Source organism: Leptopilina heterotoma, unplaced genomic scaffold, assembly GCF_015476425.1.
Source record: "Leptopilina heterotoma isolate Lh14 unplaced genomic scaffold, ASM1547642v1 Lhet_58, whole genome shotgun sequence".
Taxonomy (NCBI): domain Eukaryota; kingdom Metazoa; phylum Arthropoda; class Insecta; order Hymenoptera; family Figitidae; genus Leptopilina; species Leptopilina heterotoma.
In genome coordinates this window covers 4,004,306-4,028,247 of record NW_025111131.1, presented here as the reverse complement: position 1 = coordinate 4,028,247, position 23,942 = coordinate 4,004,306, and the positions used below count along the sequence as shown (strand labels likewise).

Genomic DNA, 23,942 nt, shown 5'->3' with positions numbered 1-23,942 from the left:
AATTCAATAGGGGCCGTCTATACACTAAAAAACCATTTATTTGATTCAAATAACCGATTCATTGATAATTCTCAATTAAATATTTAATTAAATCAAATAATATTTATTGGAGTCAATTAAATGGTATTTGCTTTAAATACTGAAATTATTAGTTCAAAGACCATTTAATTGACTCCAATAAATATTATTTGATTCAAGTAAATATTTAATTGATAATAGTCAATTAATCGGTTATTTGAATCAAATTGATTTTTTTTTCAGTGTATATTATGTAAGGCTAATTTTTGAAAATGTTAACCCCCAACGCACAGTGGCGAAAAATTTACTTTTTCGTTTCAAAATCACAGTCTGCAGATCACAATTTTTTACTAAAATCTATCGATCTCTTAAACTCGATTTTTGCATTTTTGTTCTTAAACATTTCTTTAATAAAAATAAACATTTAAAAAATCATAAATCATAAACAATAATGTTTTAGCTTCATTAATTAAGAAATCACGGAGAAAAATGGATTATACATGGTATAATCTAGATTATACCCATTATGATATTTTTACATTGTATATAGGACAGATGTCCAATACTATAAAATAGCACATCCAAGGATTATAACTATAAAATTATGCCTGATATTATTTTAGATTATAAAATGTATGTCACTATGAATTTTTTTTATGTAATTAACATTTTGACAGATAAGTGAATTAAACAATACATTTTTAAATATGCAATGCAATAAATTAATATTATTTTTGTGTTTTCATGTTAATTATTAATACAAATTAATATTTTATACATATAGTAAATAAAATTTTCATTAAATGAATTAAAAATAATAATCACTTATAAAAATGACTGTAAAAAGTGTGTTTGGTAAATAAATAAATTCTTAACATTAATGGCATATTATTTAAAATTAATTTGATACAACAGTTTTTGTGAATTTTTTTGAAGTAATTTACAATGTAAAATAACAAAGAATTTATATGTATATATAATTTTTAAATTGACTATTTTTAATATAAAGAACAATTTTGAAAAATTAAATGTTTTAGGTTATTACAGTTGAATTTTGACTTGATTGCATGTTAAAAATATTTAAAGCGTACATGATTTAAACATTAAATTAAAAAAAAATATTACACTTAAAAGTCTCTATATTATTTTATAATAAATGTAATTCAATTTTTGGCAAATAAAACAGTTTTATTTTTTTTTCTCTTAATTCATTAAAATACAGTAATATATACTTATTCGTAACGAGTAACAATGTATGGTATTCCTTTTACATAAGTTTCAAGAACAGGACGATATATAATTAAAGACGATTGTTTCACAAATATGAAACTATTAAGTGGCTTTACTTCGTAGGCGAAAAAATTTTTGATAAACGCTATAGTTTTATACTCTTGGCAGAGGAACACAATGTCATTTGATTCAGACGAAATTAAAATTTGTTTAATCTTAGAAAATTGAAAATATTCATCATCTACAGAAGTAGTGATCATATATCCTACTCTATATTCAGTATTATAAATACTGACATTCTCAGTAGTAGCATAATTGTTAGGTTCAAAAGTTATTGGTATTTGTAAAGTTTCCGAACTTAATTCTTTTACAACACCAGTATATAAACGTTCATCAAATCCCCTATTTGTCATCAATCTTTTACATAAATTTAGTTGATGCTTAATTGCAATTGTTTTACAAATGTTGACACGAGTTGAAACCGTATTTGAAGTCAATTTTCCTTCTCTATGTTTGGACTCAAATCTCATAGACCAAAGATGAACAAGAGGTCCTAGTTTTTTTATAACATCGGAATAATGCAGCATGAAATGATGTTTGGGTATTAATGAACCGAATAAAGTGATATATAATTGATGGTGTTCACTAATTACATTATCTAGATGATCACATAATTCAATATCAAATTGTGGCGACAACAAAAGGGATAAAATATATCTTATTTTTAATAATAATTCCCAGTAATCATTTTTTTTTTAATAAATTGTCCGAACATAATAGGCGCATAAATGCAGAAAGTTGACATTTCTGACGATGACATTTTTAAATGCCTGGATTTTAATTTTTCATAAGTGACTGTTGGAGGCTTTGAGGATTCAAATAAATAATTGAAATTACTTATAATGGCGTTAAATGTATTGAAATCTATTATTTTATCAACTAAAATTAATTGATGAAAAATTGCGCCAAGCTCTATAGGCAAAATTCCCTCAAGAAGATCATGCATTATGTCAACAGTTAAATGTGTTAAACAATGAAAATATTTAACATCATTAAAAACGCATAATTCTTGCAAGCCAGTTAATGATAAATCGTTTGTTATTAAATCTTGCTCATAATTTTCTTCCGTTCTCAAAAGAGTTTTATCAACACGTGTCGCAAATTGAGCTTGTTTCTTATACATTTTGCAAAATCGGCAATAAAAGTTAGCAGAAAAACTTTCTGTATATCCCAAAATCTTATTTAAACCAGCGTTATCACCATGAATTGCAGCTAAAACGAAATATACTTTAATTTTCTTAGTCGAGGATTCTACTAAAATTCCCTCTTCAGAAAGAAAGTTTAATTCTTCGATTAAATTCGAAAATATTAATCTGTTACCATTTTTTTTGTGATCAACCGAATTAAATAGCATTGCAAGAAATATGTTTTCTAAATTACAGCGAAATTTAGGTGGAATTGAGTGTAATGTAACATAAACAGCTCCGAGTTTTTGTATCCCGCTATGAGAACCAAGACAATTACCTGTCTCATATTCATCAAAATATATTGATATAGGCATTACTAATTTCCCATCAAAATTTTTAAGCGTTTCCTTATAAATAGTTCCTTGCATAATATTAGAGATAACACTAGTTGGTTCATTTAAATCATTCAAGTACTCAAGAATGCAATCAAGTGTATTTCCATTTTCTAAGAAAGCTTTCAATAAAGTTCTTAAAGGAATTATTTGAGCCATTCGATCTTTGGGAACTTCTACACCTCGTACATTTTCAAAATCTTCACTAATCTTTTTTGAAAAAGGGTCAATTAACAATCCTGATTCTCTTAAATTTTTAAATCTTACATGTTCCGAATGATATTTTTCAAATATGAAATTAAATGATTCAAACATTAAATCAATGTCAGTTTGCTCATTTATCAAAACAGAATTACGTAGCAAAACTTCTTGAACTTTTTCTCTTAATAAAGTCAAAGGTACTTTAATAATGTTATTAATTTCCTCAATTACGGTCTGAATGAAATTTCTAGGAATTGAAGGGACAGAGTATAAATTTACTATTGAATTTTGAATTTGAGTTTCAATCGTTTTATGAAAATTATCGAGCAAATTATCGTTTAAGTTTAGTGTTTTTTCTTTCTTTTCGACATTATAATCTAATAATTTGTTGGAAGACTTTACAGGATTTGGCTCAGTTAAATTACTTGTTGAAGGAATTTCGCCTAATGTTTTTGATGAGTGATAAACAATATTATCATGACTTGTCATAAAATAATCTATGTGTTGTGATTTGAAATGGCGTTTAAAAGAATTAAGACATGGAAACTTTCTCTCACAATCTTTAACAGTGCATATATACTCATAGTCTTCTGGAAGACTATGGAAGACTTTCCAGTGAACTAATAAACTTCTTAAATTACTTTTACAAAAATATTTGCATAAGAAGCAACGCATTTTCTAAACTTTATAAAATATAGTTAACGGGTTTAAAAATAATCTTCAATAGAAGAAATTTTTCTATAAGATCAATGCTTTTCAATCGTAGGAGTATATGGATTTTCCTATTTTTTATTTCCGTTCCATAAAATACATCTAGTGAAATAAAATTATGAAATAAATATGTTTAAATTACCATAGATACTTTTAATTAGTTATATAAGTCTCATCTTTCTATTCAAATATAAATATTACTTTAATTCTGGTTCAGCAGCACATAATTCTGCAGCAACGACTTCTTGAATACTGCTCTCAACATCAAACTTTGTGAAAATAGTGTACACATAACGCTGCAAAAAGTTCCAGATATTTGTGCAATCGGGGGGATAGTGCGCATGTAAGGCATGGAAGATTTTTGAGCAGATATCAACAGCTTTTAGGGATAGAATATCTTGTGTCATCGACGCAAACGTAAATGTTTGTAAGATTTTTTATCTCTCCGACTCCTAAAATAAATGGTTGCATTGTCTCTCCATTTTTGAGCAGCTTATTTTTCTTTAAATGAATTTCTTGTTGAACTTGAGTTGCATCCTATGTACAAATATATTTAATTACTTACATAAATAAGAATGCTTTTATATAAGTTTTCAACTATCTTTTCAATTTTATACTTTTCATAATTAAAAATATATAACCTACATCCACGATAACGAAAAAACTATCTGTTACTTCGGCTACTGAAGGTCGACGAAGCTTTTTTTCCTTTTTACGGAAGACAGTAGTTAATGGAAAAATTTTTGGAAAATAGTAAAGAACAACAGCATCTAAAATTAAAATTTGTGATTGTATAGTGAAGAATCAAATAAATCTGCTATTACAATATAAAATTAAAATTAAAAAAAACTAAATTATCACAATTACCGTTAGGATGCAGCAGTAAATCTTGTGAAAGTTCGTTTCCCTTGATGCCTATTTTAATAATAGCTCTCGATAAATGATTCCAAATTTTATAGAGGGATTGTTTTTGATTCGGATAAATTCGATCGCAATCTTGTATAAGTAATTGATACCCGATTTGAGTACGTAAAACAGGAAAGTCCTTAAAGTAATCAAAAATATTATGCGAGTTCAAAAATTCTTCGCGTCCTTTATAACAACGATACCAATAATATTTTAATTCATCCAAGGGATCAAGGTTGTTCTTCACAAACTGTAAAGCTGCTTCCGCTTCCACTTTTTGGCTTTCGGACAATTCTTCTATTTCTTCTAATTATAAAATATAATTTTAAGCAAAATTATAATAGAGAAATTAAAATTTTAATTACATTAATGAACTATTTGAATATTATAACCTCGTTCTTCATTTACGCTATCACAATTTACAATTTCTTCATAAGGACCTAAACCTTGTCTCCTATTTACATAGCGATTCCACAATTTTCCTTTACTCAGAGTTTTTGCTGTAATTTTAGTTTTAGGTTTTCCTGGTATGAAATAAACACCTGATCTTTCATTTGGAAAAGCTTTGACAATTTCTTCAGCAGCTTTTACAAAAACTTCTTTTTTTATACTGAAATATTTTATATTATTTAATAATGTGAGACTTCCGTTTCCTTAATTTTAAGTTTTAAAGTATTCTCATACCAATATTGGGTGGAATAATTTTGAAAAAGATAATCTACAACAATTCGAGTAAGTAGTGAACGTGACTTCTCATTTAAAAAATCGCTGTTCCTTAAAATAATTTTCCCATCTCGATTCGACTTTAGATAAGTTATTAAGCCCTTTATTTAAAATTAAAATAATTGTATTATTTATTTTTAAAAATTAAACATGTATTGTACTTTAAAATTTTTTTGAATTTAAAACAAAGGTAAATAAGAATAAATTATTATTCATTACTTCCGGGAAAATTTCGCAGTCAGATAACGTCACACGGTCAATATTTCTTTTTGAAATTAAATTTGATTTTATCGACGAAGAAGAATTTGATGATGATGATTCTTGATTTAATGTTGACTGCGCCAATTCAGGTTTTTGTTGCAATGTAAATGATTGTTCGACGAAAAATACTTCATTCAACTCCGACGATTGTTCTTCAATATCTCCATATTTTCTTTTTTTTGAAGGAGGAGCAAGTGGGATACCATTTTCATCTAAAATTTCGTCGAATAGTGAAGATGTTGGCAGCAAAGATTCAAGTTCCGGATTATCAGCTACTATAATAAATAAAAATAAAATAAGGAATATATAAGCAAACGATGAAGTATATTTTAAGATATAAAAACTTTACGTTTATCCTGATTGTTCGTGTCATCACTCGCAACTGCAATATTATTCTGAATACTTGGATTGTGCTGAAATAAAACAAAATATGTGAGAAAGGAAAAATTATGATGAATGTATATTTTTATATAATAAATGTTAGTTTTTAATAAAAATTTAATTCAAATTAATTAACATTTAGTTAATAATGCAAATAAATTTATACTTCTTTAATAATTAAACTAACTTGACATTTCACATAATTTGCTAGTTTGTTTAGAAATTTTAAACGTGGTCCAAGTTCAGGAATTAAATGGATCAAAACGCTTTCATTAAGTAAAAGAAATGATTCGGCATCAATTTTTTGCACTAAAAATTTAAAGATTATGTGATATAATATAAGGAAAATAAATAAATTAAATTAAAATATCAAAAAAGAAAGAAGTATAAAAGACAAAACCTTCAAAGTTTTTAATATATTCGCCTAACCCCCATAACTCTAAAAGATTCTTGGGATTTTCCATAATTTACTCTAATAGAAAAAATGTATAAATATTACTTAATATAAATAAATTGACAGCATTAAACACTTACGTATTAGGTGTAGAAACATACAAAGAAACAAACCTTTTTCTTTTCCTTTTACACAAATGTAACTTTTTCTGTAAACACTGTTGAACCGTTTCTATGGTAATAATCTGAAATTATGATTCGATTCAACTTCAGATTATTAAATTAATGATTTATTATAAATACCAAAAATAATTTTCAAACTGTGAAAATTGGATTATAGATTATAAAGGGTATTATTCAGATTATACCATGGACCTAAGAAGTAAATGGACGTAGCACTAATTGTAAGCTGCGGGGTCTAGACCGTCGTAGGTAAGGGGGAAACAGTTCATTGCGCATGAATTGGTGGAGACTCGGTAATTGGTCAATCTTTTGTCACATGTATAGCAGACGATAACGTACATATTTGTTTGTTGTCATCGTTGATAACTCTAAACTATCACCAGAAATTAATAGTTAATGTTTCTTTTAATTATATAATAATGAATTAAAGACGTTCTTTTCTAATTTTCTATAAAATTATTAACAAAACTGTAAATTTACAGAAAATTTGTTTTACAGTGCACGTCATGGTTACCATGTACTTTTAGGTTATGTTTTTTGTAAATCAGATTTTGAGGTTTTATGTTGATTGTTCCTAAATATTCGATATTTCTAAGAATAATGTGTCCATGATCCACTATATTTTATAAAAGTAGTAAAAAATTCTTTAAAATCGAAGTATTTTGATGTTTAAAAAAATACAAATCCTAAAAAAACAATGTAACCACGGCTGGTACTGCGGTCACGACTGGATTACTTATCTTAGTTAATATAGATTTTTGTTTAGAAATTTTAAAATGACTCGTACTGGAAGGATTCCTTTAATAGATCCGTCTATTGTTGTTTCCACACTATTGAAATATAAGGAGATAATTTTACTAGCAAATGACAAGATTTTAAGCAAAACGCATTCTATTTGGAAACAAATATCAGAGGAGTTAGAAGGAAAAAAAGTAGCAGCTCGCTATATTCGTTTGTCTGTGACAATAAACACGGTATTCGAGATCTTTTAAATGGCCGAGAAAAAGTTTAAAAAAATGATGTGCTTTCGAATGCAATTGATGATAAAAATGTGGAAAGTGTTGAGGATTGTGATAATTCTTTTAATTCCTCCTTTGAAGCAGATAATCCCGAAATCGTCAAACATATCCTGTCTATGAGCAGAAAAAATTTTATTGCTATGACTACAGATAAAATGTACAATGGGCGAAAAGTAAAAAAATTAGTGCCAGGAGTGTGGCAGCAAAAAATTTCAGAACTTTTATGGAATTATACTAAAATGTCTTGTGGTTTTAATTATAAATGGCACTACCTAAACAACGATCTTGACTCTGGTTCAATTCATGGTGAGCGTTTAAAATTTTCAAATCTGTTTAATTATATATAATAAAATATAATAAAAATTAATGTGCTTAATGCTTAATATTATTTAATGTTTATATATAAATTATTGTTTATTAATACTAATTTTTGTTCTTTTTACTTCTGTTTCATAGGAAAGTGTAAATGTGGTACAACGATAAAAATAACTATTGTTGGTACTGAGCATACCGTGAAATTGAACTGCGAGTTTCTTGTCAAAAAAGGTTGTTGTGGAAAGAGGCAATTGCGTCAACCCATTAGAAATGATGTAGCAAAAATCCTCATGCATAAATCTTCGGAACGTTACAGAGAAGAGCAAGCAAAGAAGTTGATGTCATTTGGAGACCCTGAACCGCCTACTCTTCCTAAATTATCAACTTTAAATGTTGCGAAGCACGAATATGTTGAATCTTTGCATTTGGACAAAGATCCTGTCATCGCTTTAGCAAAGTATAAAAGAATAGGTGAAGTCGAAGTTAAATTGTCAATTCGAAACATAGGGTACGATCCATTCCACGTTATGTATTGGACAGAATACCAAAAAATTGTATACAAAAAGTATGCTGTCAACGAAGATTCGTGTATTAATACAGATGCTTCAGGTAAACTTGTACAAAAATTGATAAAGGCGGATGGAACAACTGGTCCACATATTTATTTATATCTAATGGTAATTAATTGTGAATCTGGTCAATTCCCTGTTAATCAAATGCTCTCAGAAGCGCAAGACACAGGAACTATTCAAAATTGGATAACACAGTGGATTCGTTCAGGAGTCCCTTTGCCCAGGGAATCGGTTTCTGATTCAGCACCAGCCTTATTGACTGCTTTAGTAAGAGCTTTAACTGGGCACATGACAGTTGAAAGTTATTGTGATGTGTTTCAAAAAGACCTATTACCTTCGTGTTTTGTAAGAATAGACGTTGCGCATTTTATAAAATTATATGCAGATGATTTAAAACAGGAGCATCGTCTGATAAAAAAATTTTATTTAGGTGTAATAGGCAGTATAATATTAGCAGAAAATTTAAAATGGGCCAGAAAACTCATTAAAGCGTCTTTAATAGTTGCATTAAGTGAAACAGAAGGAGACACATCTAAAACAAACAGGATTTTCTTAGGCAACTTAATTACTGGTCAAAAACAAATTGAAAAACTATTAGAAACTTTTGAAAATGAAGAAACGGAAGAAGACGAAATTTCGGATGAAGAAGATGACTCCACTGAGCCTGAAGAGTTAGCTAAGCTAATGAAAATTTATGGACGATTTGGGGTAAAACAATCGTGGATGAAGTTACTCCACTTTTAAACATGGGTAACGAGGTGAATGCATATTTTTGTGCAGTTTTTGCGAATCGTCTTATAAAGGACATAAGACGTCTTCCTATGTGGAGCTGTGTTTACGTGGAGAAATTTAAATACGGAAGAATACCAGCTTCAAGTGCAGCCGTCGAGGGAGAATTTAATAAAATTAAAAATGTCATTTTCAAAAACTCAAATAGGCAAAGACTGGACACGTTTGTCGTAGAACACATTAATTTATTAGATGGTCGAATGAATACTATCCAAGCAGACATGTTAAGGATCGAAAAAGAAAAAGAATTTGTGGAGAAACCAATTGGAAAAAAAAGAAAAATACACGGAAAAAATTAATTTAGTACATTTTACGAAACTAATTTTGGAAAAGCGGATACGGAGAGGAGTTTAGTATAAGATAAAACAGAATCAATAGTAATATATGATGACTGCGTTTCTCGAAAACTCAAAAAAAATTCTATGGAATTCACAAATGATCGGTTGGACGTTCTAATTCAAGAGTTTTGTAAAATGTTTAGCCTGAAGCGCATGCGCCACGGAAAAAAATATTCACGGAGAAAAAAACGAATAAAGCAGAAAAAAGAATTTCTTAATGTACCAATGAGCTCTCAAGACCATTTTTTCTCGACTTCTATAGGAGATAGATGATTGGTTCGACACATGTGACTGCACTCTACAACGCAATGGTTCGCTTGGATTGGCTTATTTTATTCTGACACTAACTTAACGGAAATACGCATACATATAAACGAATTCTGACGCAACGCACATACAATATAACTCGCACTTGTAGATGAAAGAATTGAGTTTCTTTATATATAATAACTGAGCAGATTAAAAATGCGCTTGTGAGAAATGTCAATATACTGAATATTAATTTTTAAAAAAATCATTTTTTTAAAAGTTATACAAAATATTTTATGGTTTTTAAAATAACATTTTTTGATTATAATTAGTTATAAAATCTCTATAAAATTTTTCAATTTTTAGAAAATAATTTTATTCTTAATTTTAAATTATAAATAAATTGACAAAAAATTTTCAAAATTAAATTCAAACTCAAAAAATGTTTATATTAAATTGTCTAAAATTTGAAGTAATAACAGTTAAAACTTGAGAAATTAATATATATATTGTCATCGGTAAATATTATGATAAACTATAAAATTTATTGGACTGTAAATTAAAAGAAATTAATAATAATTAAAAGTTTGGATTACAAAAGCACATAAAAAATGTTACGAATTTGGAACAATGAAATGTGAAATACGTAAAAGAAAACAATTATCCAAATGTTACCGGCAGGTAAAGCAGTTCTCTTTTTCCTTCCACATATTATATCTATATACAGCAGACAAGTTAATACCGACGCGACGAGACAAGCTTCAACATATCTATTTATAACGCGACTTTTGGTACACCCCGTATAGAATTTTTACCATTTTCTGATAAAATGTTCACCAGAAAATACGAAACATTTCTACATTCAAGCTTGTTTTATAAATTACAACACTGGTTGCAGTTTCTCGACAATTGTTCTGCTTAAAGTAGTGAAAGTTTCTGGGTTTTTGAAAAACTTCGTCTAGGAATCTTAAATATCCGCTAGTGCGAAATTAGTTTCGTAAAATCTGCTGAACTTATTTTTTCCGTGTAGATGACGTGAACAGCTCTTTATCAGATTCTGTTAATAGTATCGAAGCTTATTATGATGAGAACAATGTAAAGCCAATTAATGATGATCCATCGAAACTTGTTGCAAACGAAACAACAAATTTTTTTGATAGTCCTGAAAAAGGCGACAATATCACCGAAAAACATAAAGAGACACAAATAAATGATTCTCAGAATGAAAAATGTTTTGCTTGTGAAAACAAAGATGAGCCAACAGGTGCACACAAATGTGCAGTGTGTGACAAAGCTGTCCACATTTTTAAGGAATGTTCGTTGTCAATATGTGGTTGTGAAGAAGGCTTTGGCCAAAAAGCAAAAAAAAAAAAAAAATCAGCTCCTGTAATTCTCGCATCAAGATTTGAAGAAAATTGGAGGGGTCTGACAAATTCTTCGAAAACAAAAAAATTACGGGAAAGTAAATATCTCAAAAATGAGAATCATCTATTTGATGCTCTTAATTTTCCTAAAAATAAACAATTTCCAATATTGAAAAATGGATCTTTAGGAGTAAGTACAGTTACAAAAGGTGGTCATTCTACATTTGCAACTAATACATGCGCGTACGATTCCATTATGCAAATATTATCACTTTGTATGACAGAAAATAAAAATATTAACTTGGACATTGATGAAAGTAAAACAACTTTTATGAGTTTAACCAAAAAGTTTTCTCTACATGGTTTAGATGGAGGAAATCTGTACCAAATTCGAACTCGGTTACTATTCGAATTTTTTGGAAATGATAAAAATAGACTCAAAACGTGGAATAATTGCAGTAAGCTTAATTGTGCGATAAACATCTCGCAGGCAGCTTCGTATATGTTATCTGAATATCCCAGTTGCCAAGAAACTAGTGAATGTATTAATGGATGTTCAAAAATAGAAAAAACAAGGGTAACTATTATGCTTGCATATAAGGATCTTTTTCACGAGGATTTCAGTTTCGTCATGCAACAAAAATTGTCTTTGCCAGATTATTCATGTGATTTCTGCTCCAATATGATTACTACATCTTTAACATCAACAGGTATTACAAATATAATTAATACAATTATTCTAATTTCAGGGTGTTTACTATTTTCGTTCAACGAAATTCCCGGTTATTTCTCGATTTTTCCCGGCTATATCTTAATTTTTTCCGGTTTTTTCTAATGAAATTTTAATTTGATTTGGAACGTGAATAAACCTTTAAATTTTTTGAAAATAATGTTTTTTTCAATAATTTTAATTAAAAATTGGGAAATTAATTGAATTAAAGAAAGAATTTTTTAAAAATAATCATGTCTCTTTATAATTATAATTGAAAATTTGATTTTTCAATTTTATCAAAATTATATTGATAATAATTGAATTTCTGCAAAGAATTTTACTATTTATAAAAATACTTGAATCCTTCCAAAGAATGCTATTATTTATGAAAATAATTTAATTCTTGTGAAGAATTTTATCAAAAGTTTTGAAAATTATAAGCAGTAATAATTAATTATTTACTTAATAAGCAATAAACATTTAATTTTCTCAAGAAATAAATAAATATCATTGATTTGAACATTCAGAAATTTAAAATTATAAAAATTTAAGAGAAGTTCAATAATTATAATTATTGAATAATAATATAATCATATATTTTTTAGAAGCAAAAAATTGATTTAAAACTGTAAGAGGGACTTTGAATTTTAAAAATAAAATTATAATTATGGTCATTAACTTTCCTTGATTATTTTCGAAAAATTGAAATAAAATTCTTTAAAAGAATTCAATTATTTTTCGAAAAAAGTAAAGAAATTTCAATTATTTAAAAAATTTTCAATTAGTTGTTTAGAAAAATTCAATTATTTTGAAACAATAGACTTGAAAAATTACAACAATCTTATTTTTCAGATTAGAAAAAAAGAAAGTTCAATTTTAAGTATGTATTTTTTAAAATTAACTAATAAAAATTTTAATTAATAATCTTCGTCCTTAGAAACTTGAATACATTAGAATATGACTCTTTATAAAATTCAATTATTAATCAATTATTAAATTAAAATACTTTGAAAATTATATTTGTTAAAACATTTCTAATGAAATTCTTTAAAAATTGAATTACATATTTTCATTCGAATTTCACAATATAGCTATTAACTCCATAATTTTTTAAAAACTTATTTAAAATAATATGTTTCAATTGGTGACTGATTTTTTACTATTAAATTAATTATTGTAAACTAATTCAAATTTAGAGAACAGTATAAATATTTATAAAAATTGAAATAAAAAGTGATTTTTTAAAAACAAATTAAAATAATAAAACTTTTTTAATTTTAGCTAAAAAATTTCCGGTCAGTTAAGTCAGTAAAGCCAGGGAAATGTCTGTAAAACAAATGTTTTGTCAGTAAAGTCAGGGAAAAAACAGGGGAAAAATTGTTTGTCAGCAGAATGGCCACATGTCAGAAAAGTCAGGGAAATGTGAGGAAAATTAATTTCGACTTTTTTCGACTCATTTACAAAAATTGAGACTTTTTCGATTTTTTTTCCAAACATTGTAACGAAATACCACAATTTTTAGTAAATAAGTGCAACTTATTTTGATTTTTATATTGCGAAAAATAACTATAAGCAAATCATTCAAAAATTATTTTTCTATTTAAATTTTCTAAATGTACAATTAAAAAGATTTTCAATAATTGAAATTTTGTAAAATTTTATTGAAAATAATTAACTTTTTCAAGAATTTTGTTAGAACTTCTGATAATCAACTTTTGAAGAATTTTAATTGCAAATTTTCAAAATAAATGAATTATCAAAAATTTTAATGAAAATAACTATAAAATTCATCAAAATATTAATTACTTTTTTTAAATCATACAAAAACTCTTTTAAGAAATACAATTGTTTTCGAAAAATTACATTAAAATATTTTTAAAAACTACTTAATTTTCAGAATTTTTTAAGATTTAATTATATTTGAATAAAACCAAAAATATTATTTTTTCGAAATGTCAGGGAAATTGATAAACTGACTCTTGTGACCACACTGAAAGTGAAAATGTCCAAAATAAAAAAATCCAAAATAAATAGTAAAAAACATTTTTTGTTTCCTTGATATATTTACAAAAAATGCATAATAATAATACCTAATAATAATATTAATAATGAATACAAAATGCAAATAATTTAAAATTAATAAGTATTAATAAAAAATTAATTAAACTACTTAAAATTTTAAAAAATGATTAAAGGTAAAAAAAATGATTTCAGGTACGTTTATGATTCTCTTTATTGACGATGCAGACCTGAACCCTCCAATGCAACTGCAAATGATTCCCCAATCATATACAGTTGTACATGATGATAAAAATATACAGTACAAACTTGCTGGCATCGTTCACTTTAAGATACCATATATTCCTTCGCCGAGGCAGTCAAAAAGAGGAAAAGCTTCTGTAAAAAAAACAGTAAGCAACATGCAAGAGTTTCTTACAAAAAATCTAAGAAAATCGGTAGATGAAAATGATGAAACTCCAGTAGGACACTACACGGCAATCTGTCTTCGACAAGGAAATAAATGGACAGAATATAATGACCAAAAACTCAAAGAAAACCAACGATCAAGTACCTTCCCATGCTGCCCAAGTATGCTAATTTTTCAACAATTAGAATAAGTTTTAACAGAAAAAGATATCCAAAGTCAAATATATGTTATATAATATATTTTTTATAATTCAAAGCTTATTTGATAAGTAATATAATAATAAAATCATATAAGCACCATGGCAATATAGTGTTAAATAAACCTAACAGTATTAACAATAAACTGACAATACAAAATTTGACACCTGCCTAAAAACATTAAGATTGATATTACGTTGTATAATAATACAAAAATTGTGATATAAAAATAAATAATACATAACAAATTAATGAACAGTAAATCAATTCATTACATATTACCAATAATAAATGTACATTCCTAATTCTGCTGACTATAATCGACAAGTATTCGTATAGTATTTTTTTAATGTTCGGCTGGTAGTTAATGAGCTTGAAGCTCATTCTAACAATTTCTACGTATTCGTATGGCTGTTTTATATGAGCCTTTAGATAGCATTTAATTCCCCAGTTAAAAAAAATTAAAATAATTAAAAATTCTTAGGATTTTAAATGTTCTGCTGGTAGTTATTGAGCTTAAAGCTCATCCTAACTATTTCTACGTATTCGTATGGTTGTTTTGTATGAGCCTTTAGATAGCATTTAATTCCCCAGTTAGGAAAAATTAAATTATATAAAAATTCTTAGGATTTTAAATGTTCTGCTGGTAGTTAATGAGCTTAAAGCTCATCCTAACAATTTCTACGTATTCGTATGGCTGTTTTATATGAGCCTTTAGATAGCATTTAATTCCCCAGTTAGGAAAAATTAAATTATATAACAATTCTTAGGATTTTAAATGTTCTGCTGGTAGTTAATGAGTTTAAAGCTCATCCTAACTATTTCTACGTATTCGTATGGTTGTTTTGTATGAGCCTTTAGATAGCATTTAATTCCCCAGTTAAAAAAAATTAAAATAATTAAAAATTCTTAGGATTTTAAATGTTCTGCTGGTAGTTAATGAGCTTAAAGCTCATCCTAACTATTTCTACATATTCGTATGGTTGTTTTGTATGAGCCTTTAGATAGCATTTAATTCCCCAGTTAGGAAAAATTAAATTATATAACAATTCTTAGGATTTTAAATGTTCTGCTGGTAGTTAATGAGCTTAAAGCTCATCCTAACAATTTCTACATATTCGTATGGTTGTTTTGTATGAGCCTTTAGATAGCATTTAATTCCCCAGTTAAAAAAAAATAAAATAATTAAAAATTCTTAGGATTTTAAATGTTCTGCTGGTAGTTAATGAGCTTAAAGCTCATCCTAACTATTTCTACATATTCGTATGGTTGTTTTGTATGAGCCTTTAGATAGCATTTAATTCCCCAGTTAGTTAGGAAAAATTAAATTATATAACAATTCTTAGGATTTTAAATGTTCTGCTGGTAGTTAATGAGCTTAAAGCTCATCCTAACAATTTCTACATATTCGTATGGTTGTTTTGTATGAGCCTTTAGATAGCATTTAATTCCCCAGTTAGGAAAAATTAAATTATATAACAATTCTTAGGATTTTAAATGTTCTGCTGGTAGTTAATGAGCTTAAAGCTCATCCTAACAATTTCTACATATTCGTATGGTTGTTTTGTATGAGCCTTTAGATAGCATTTAATTCCCCAGTTAAAAAAAATTAAAATAATTAAAAATTCTTAGGATTTTAAATGTTCTGCTGGTAGTTAATGAGCTTTAAGCTCATCCTAACTATTTCTACGTATTCGTATGGTTGTTTTGTATGAGCCTTTAGATAGCATTTAATTCCCCAGTTAAAAAAATTAAAATAATTAAAAATTCTTAGGATTTTAAATGTTCTGCTGGTAGTTAATGAGCTTAAAGCTCATCCTAACTATTTCTACGTATTCGTATGGTTGTTTTGTATGAGCCTTTAGATAGCATTTAATTCCCCAGTTAAAAAAATTAAAATAATTAAAAATTCTTAGGATTTTAAATGTTCTGCTGGTAGATAATGAGCTTAAAGCTCATCCTAACTATTTCTACGTATTCGTATGGTTGTTTTGTATGAGCCTTTAGATAGCATTTAATTCCCCAGTTAAAAAAAATTAAAATAATTAAAAATTCTTAGGATTTTAAATGTTCTGCTGGTAGTTAATGAGCTTAAAGCTCATCCTAACAATTTCTACATATTCGTATGGTTGTTTTGTATGAGCCTTTAGATAGCATTTAATTCCCCAGTTAAAAAAAATTAAAATAATTAAAAATTCTTAGGATTTTAAATGTTCTGCTGGTAGTTAATGAGCTTAAAGCTCATCCTAACTATTTCTACGTATTCGTATGGTTGTTTTGTATGAGCCTTTAGATAGCATTTAATTCCCCAGTTAAAAAAAATTAAAATAATTAAAAATTCTTAGGATTTTAAATGTTCTGCTGGTAGTTAATGAGCTTAAAGCTCATCCTAACTATTTCTACGTATTCGTATGGTTGTTTTGTATGAGCCTTTAGATAGCATTTAATTCCCCAGTTAAAAAAATTAAAATAATTAAAAATTCTTAGGATTTTAAATGTTCTGCTGGTAGTTAATGAGCTTAAAGCTCATCCTAACAATTTCTACATATTCGTATGGTTGTTTTGTATGAGCCTTTAGATAGCATTTAATTCCCCAGTTAAAAAAAATTAAAATAATTAAAAATTCTTAGGATTTTAAATGTTCTGCTGGTAGATAATGAGCTTAAAGCTCATCCTAACTATTTCTACGTATTCGTATGGTTGTTTTGTATGAGCCTTTAGATAGCATTTAATTCCCCAGTTAAAAAAAATTAAAATAATTAAAAATTCTTAGGATTTTAAATGTTCTGCTGGTAGTTAATAAGCTTAAAGCTCATCCTAACAATTTCTACATATTCGTATGGTTGTTTTGTATGAGCCTTTAGATAGCATTTAATTCCCCAGTTAAAAAAAATTAAAATAATTAAAAATTCTTAGGATTTTAAATGTTCTGCTGGTAGTTAATGAGCTTAAAGCTCATCCTAACTATTTCTACGTATTCGTATGGTTGTTTTGTATGAGCCTTTAGATAGCATTTAATTCCCCAGTTAAAAAAAATTAAAATAATTAAAAATTCTTAGGATTTTAAATGTTCTGCTGGTAGTTAATGAGCTTAAAGCTCATCCTAACTATTTCTACGTATTCGTATGGTTGTTTTGTATGAGCCTTTAGATAGCATTTAATTCCCCAGTTAAAAAAATTAAAATAATTAAAAATTCTTAGGATTTTAAATGTTCTGCTGGTAGTTAATGAGCTTAAAGCTCAGCCTAACTATTTCTACATATTCGTATGGTTGTTTTGTATGAGCTTTTAGATAGCATTTAATTCCCCAGTTAAAAAAAATTAAATTATATAAAAATTCTTAGGATTTTAAATGTTCTGCTGGTAGTTAATGAGCTTAAAGCTCATCCTAACTATTTCTACATATTCGTATGGTTGTTTTGTATGAGCCTTTAGATAGCATTTAATTCCCCAGTTAAGAAAAATTAAATTATATAACAATTCTTAGGATTTTAAATGTTCTGCTGGTAGTTAATGAGCTTAAAGCTCATCCTAACTATTTCTACGTATTCGTATGGTTGTTTTGTATGAGCCTTTAGATAGCATTTAATTCCCCAGTTAAAAAAAATTAAAATAATTAAAAATTCTTAGGATTTTAAATGTTCTGCTGGTAGTTAATGAGCTTAAAGCTCATCCTAACAATTTCTACATATTCGTATGGTTGTTTTGTATGAGCCTTTAGATAGCATTTAATTCCCCAGTTAAAAAAAATTAAAATAATTAAAAATTCTTAGGATTTTAAATGTTCTGCTGGTAGTTAATGAGCTTAAAGCTCATCCTAACAATTTCTACATATTCGTATGGTTGTTTTGTATGAGCCTTTAGATAGCATTTAATTCCCCAGTTAAAAAAAATAAAATAATTAAAAATTCTTAGGATTTTAAATGTTCTGCTGGTAGTTAATGAGCTTAAAGCTCATCCTAACTATTTCTACGTATTCGTATGGTTGTTTTGTATGAGCCTTTAGATAGCATTTAATTCCCCAGTTAAAAAAAATTAAAATAATTAAAATTCTTAGGATTTTAAATGTTCTGCTGGTAGTTAATGAGCTTAAAGCTCATCCTAACTATTTCTACGTATTCGTATGGTTGTTTTGTATGAGCCTTTAGATAGCATTTAATTCCCCAGTTAAAAAAAATTAAAATAATTAAAAATTCTTAGGATTTTAAATGTTCTGCTGGTAGTTAATGAGCTTAAAGCTCATCCTAACAATTTCTACATATTCGTATGGTTGTTTTGTATGAGCCTTTAGATAGCATTTAATTCCCCAGTTAAAAAAAATAAAATAATTAAAAATTCTTAGGATTTTAAATGTTCTGCTGGTAGTTAATGAGCTTAAAGCTCATCCTAACTATTTCTACGTATTCGTATGGTTGTTTTGTATGAGCCTTTAGATAGCATTTAATTCCCCAGTTAAAAAAAATTAAAATAATTAAAAATTCTTAGGATTTTAAATGTTCTGCTGGTAGTTAATGAGCTTAAAGCTCATCCTAACTATTTCTACGTATTCGTATGGTTGTTTTGTATGAGCCTTTAGATAGCATTTAATTCCCCAGTTAAAAAAAATTAAAATAATTAAAAATTCTTAGGATTTTAAATGTTCTGCTGGTAGTTAATGAGCTTAAAGCTCATCCTAACTATTTCTACATATTCGTATGGTTGTTTTGTATGAGCTTTTAGATAGCATTTAATTCCCCAGTTAAAAAAAATTAAATTATATAAAAATTCTTAGGATTTTAAATGTTCTGCTGGTAGTTAATGAGCTTAAAGCTCATCCTAACTATTTCTACATATTCGTATGGTTGTTTTGTATGAGCCTTTAGATAGCATTTAATTCCCCAGTTAAGAAAAATTAAATTATATAACAATTCTTAGGATTTTAAATGTTCTGCTGGTAGTTAATGAGCTTAAAGCTCATCCTAACTATTTCTACATATTCGTATGGTTGTTTTGTATGAGCTTTTAGATAGCATTTAATTCCCCAGTTAAAAAAAATTAAAATAATTAAAAATTCTTAGGATTTTAAATGTTCTGCTGGTAGTTAATGAGCTTAAAGCTCATCCTAACAATTTCTACATATTCGTATGGTTGTTTTGTATGAGCCTTTAGATAGCATTTAATTCCCCAGTTAAGAAAAATTAAATTATATAACAATTCTTAGGATTTTAAATGTTCTGCTGGTAGTTAATGAGCTTAAAGCTCATCCTAACTATTTCTACGTATTCGTATGGTTGTTTTGTATGAGCCTTTAGATAGCATTTAATTCCCCAGTTAAAAAAAATTAAAATAATTAAAAATTCTTAGGATTTTAAATGTTCTGCTGGTAGTTAATGAGCTTAAAGCTCATCCTAACAATTTCTACATATTCGTATGGTTGTTTTGTATGAGCCTTTAGATAGCATTTAATTCCCCAGTTAAAAAAAATTAAAATAATTAAAAATTCTTAGGATTTTAAATGTTCTGCTGGTAGTTAATGAGCTTAAAGCTCATCCTAACAATTTCTACATATTCGTATGGTTGTTTTGTATGAGCCTTTAGATAGCATTTAATTCCCCAGTTAAAAAAAATAAAATAATTAAAAATTCTTAGGATTTTAAATGTTCTGCTGGTAGTTAATGAGCTTAAAGCTCATCCTAACTATTTCTACGTATTCGTATGGTTGTTTTGTATGAGCCTTTAGATAGCATTTAATTCCCCAGTTAAAAAAAATTAAAATAATTAAAAATTCTTAGGATTTTAAATGTTCTGCTGGTAGTTAATGAGCTTAAAGCTCATCCTAACTATTTCTACGTATTCGTATGGTTGTTTTGTATGAGCCTTTAGATAGCATTTAATTCCCCAGTTAAAAAAAATTAAAATAATTAAAAATTCTTAGGATTTTAAATGTTCTGCTGGTAGTTAATGAGCTTAAAGCTCATCCTAACAATTTCTACATATTCGTATGGTTGTTTTGTATGAGCCTTTAGATAGCATTTAATTCCCCAGTTAAAAAAAATAAAATAATTAAAAATTCTTAGGATTTTAAATGTTCTGCTGGTAGTTAATGAGCTTAAAGCTCATCCTAACTATTTCTACGTATTCGTATGGTTGTTTTGTATGAGCCTTTAGATAGCATTTAATTCCCCAGTTAAAAAAAATTAAAATAATTAAAAATTCTTAGGATTTTAAATGTTCTGCTGGTAGTTAATGAGCTTAAAGCTCATCCTAACTATTTCTACGTATTCGTATGGTTGTTTTGTATGAGCCTTTAGATAGCATTTAATTCCCCAGTTAAAAAAAATTAAAATAATTAAAAATTCTTAGGATTTTAAATGTTCTGCTGGTAGTTAATGAGCTTAAAGCTCATCCTAACTATTTCTACATATTCGTATGGTTGTTTTGTATGAGCTTTTAGATAGCATTTAATTCCCCAGTTAAAAAAAATTAAATTATATAAAATTCTTAGGATTTTAAATGTTCTGCTGGTAGTTAATGAGCTTAAAGCTCATCCTAACTATTTCTACATATTCGTATGGTTGTTTTGTATGAGCCTTTAGATAGCATTTAATTCCCCAGTTAAGAAAAATTAAATTATATAACAATTCTTAGGATTTTAAATGTTCTGCTGGTAGTTAATGAGCTTAAAGCTCATCCTAACTATTTCTACATATTCGTATGGTTGTTTTGTATGAGCTTTTAGATAGCATTTAATTCCCCAGTTAAAAAAAATTAAAATAATTAAAAATTCTTAGGATTTTAAATGTTCTGCTGGTAGTTAATGAGCTTAAAGCTCATCCTAACAATTTCTACATATTCGTATGGTTGTTTTGTATGAGCCTTTAGATAGCATTTAATTCCCCAGTTAAAAAAAATAAAATAATTAAAAATTCTTAGGATTTTAAATGTTCTGCTGGTAGTTAATGAGCTTAAAGCTCATCCTAACTATTTCTACGTATTCGTATGGTTGTTTTGTATGAGCCTTTAGATAGCATTTAATTCCCCAGTTAAAAAAAATTAAAATAATTAAAATTCTTAGGATTTTAAATGTTCTGCTGGTAGTTAATGAGCTTAAAGCTCATCCTAACTATTTCTACGTATTCGTATGGTTGTTTTGTATGAGCCTTTAGATAGCATTTAATTCCCCAGTTAAAAAAAATTAAAATAATTAAAAATTCTTAGGATTTTAAATGTTCTGCTGGTAGTTAATGAGCTTAAAGCTCATCCTAACTATTTCTACATATTCGTATGGTTGTTTTGTATGAGCTTTTAGATAGCATTTAATTCCCCAGTTAAAAAAAATTAAATTATATAAAAATTCTTAGGATTTTAAATGTTCTGCTGGTAGTTAATGAGCTTAAAGCTCATCCTAACTATTTCTACATATTCGTATGGTTGTTTTGTATGAGCCTTTAGATAGCATTTAATTCCCCAGTTAAGAAAAATTAAATTATATAACAATTCTTAGGATTTTAAATGTTCTGCTGGTAGTTAATGAGCTTAAAGCTCATCCTAACTATTTCTACGTATTCGTATGGTTGTTTTGTATGAGCCTTTAGATAGCATTTAATTCCCCAGTTAAAAAAAATTAAAATAATTAAAAATTCTTAGGATTTTAAATGTTCTGCTGGTAGTTAATGAGCTTAAAGCTCATCCTAACAATTTCTACATATTCGTATGGTTGTTTTGTATGAGCCTTTAGATAGCATTTAATTCCCCAGTTAAAAAAAAATAAAATAATTAAAAATTCTTAGGATTTTAAATGTTCTGCTGGTAGTTAATGAGCTTAAAGCTCATCCTAACTATTTCTACATATTCGTATGGTTGTTTTGTATGAGCTTTTAGATAGCATTTAATTCCCCAGTTAAAAAAAATTAAATTATATAAAAATTCTTAGGATTTTAAATGTTCTGCTGGTAGTTAATGAGCTTAAAGCTCATCCTAACTATTTCTACGTATTCGTATGGTTGTTTAATATGAGCCTGTAATATCAATAGCAATTGTGCAATATGTCAGCTACAATTTCACTAATTATTAGTTATTTTTAAATAATTTTGATTCGAAGAGTGATATATGTTTTATAACATCTATATACACTACTATTAAAATTACTAAACGATAATTTCAAAATGTGTTTAGTGAAATTTGAGTGTTTGTGTTTTAGAACAATAACATGTTTTTTTACTTAATTGAGATATGTATTGAAATTAATATAATATAATATTAGAAATTTATAAACATATTTTCAGAGAGAAAATGAATTTTAGTGCCATTTGGAGATTTATTTATGCTGTAAATGAAATAAATTTAATTTTAATGAAAAAAGTGTAACCGTGAAGAATTAAGACAAGACCTGAAAAAACTTGTAATTTTGTTTATATAAATAGTAGACACCCTGTCTAAAGTTTTTTCACATTTTATAAGAAATCGTAGGTTGTTATAGTGTGGATATAATTTAGGATCTTTTAAGTGACATTTATTTGTTACATAATAAATCCACCAAGTTAGATGTTTTTAAGCAAATTTGAATTTACTTTTGTTTCCAGCATATTGCGCACCATATATTAAGGTATAATTACTTTTCATGAAATCTTCCACCATTTTGGATTCGCCATTTTGGATTTTTTATGCATTTAAGTTTATACTAAGAGCCTTTAAATAGCCTTTAATTCCTATGTATTAGGAGTCAAGAAATAAGTCTATTTACATTAAAAAAAATGTTCTGCTAAATTTTTTTAGGGTTAGCAGAACATTCGTTTTCTCGAAATCTATGGGAGCATTTAAATTCGGTATAGGGCACTTAAATAGCCTTTAATTAGCCTTTAATTACTATGGTATTCCGAAGTTTGTCTGCTGACTTTGACCTGCTAACTTAATGGACGTGAGAAGGATGCATAGAAATGAAATGCCCTTATCGCCTGAAAGATCCCAATATAGGCTTAGAAACATTTTCTTCCATGAAGGGAAGTTACTTATTTAAGGATGAAAACGGAATTCTAAAACTCGATAAAAATCATACTTATTATTACCAGATTCAGCTACAAATGTATGCAACAAAAACATCTCGCTGTGATTTTGTGATCTGGTCACAAAATAGTTTTTTGTCCTAAGGATTTCTCTTGATAATAATTTTCTTCAATTAAATATGACAAAAGCTTCTATTTTTCATAGAGACATAATCGTTCCAGAGATATTGTCTAGATATTACACACAGTCACGCGAAAATGTTGAAATAGAGTTATGGTGCACTTGCCAAGAACCTGATGGTGGCCGACAAATGATCCGCTGTTCCAATGAAGGCTGCTCAATAAAATTGTTTCATTTGGAATGTCTTCAAATAGAAATAATTCCTAATGCC

At 27.4% G+C, this 23,942-nt stretch overlaps 1 protein-coding gene across 1 annotated transcript; it reads left to right on the top strand.

Annotated features, from left to right (window-relative positions):
* The first annotated feature begins 11,823 nt into the window (after positions 1-11,823).
* On the top strand, positions 11,824-14,615 carry LOC122508912. Its single transcript, XM_043622577.1, has 2 exons — positions 11,824-11,942; positions 14,159-14,615. The coding sequence occupies exons 1-2, from the start codon at positions 11,864-11,866 to the stop codon at positions 14,560-14,562; spliced, it is 483 nt and encodes a 160-aa protein (XP_043478512.1). The 5' UTR covers positions 11,824-11,863; the 3' UTR covers positions 14,563-14,615.
* Positions 14,616-23,942: the final 9,327 nt, after the last annotated feature.

Coding starts and splice junctions, on each gene's coding strand:
- LOC122508912 (XM_043622577.1), top strand. CDS start 11,864: ATGCAACAAAAATTGTCTTTGCCAGATTATTCATGTGATTTCTGCTCC. Junction 11,943..14,158: donor TACATCTTTAACATCAACAG/GTATTACAAATA, acceptor AAATGATTTCAG/GTACGTTTATGATTCTCTTT.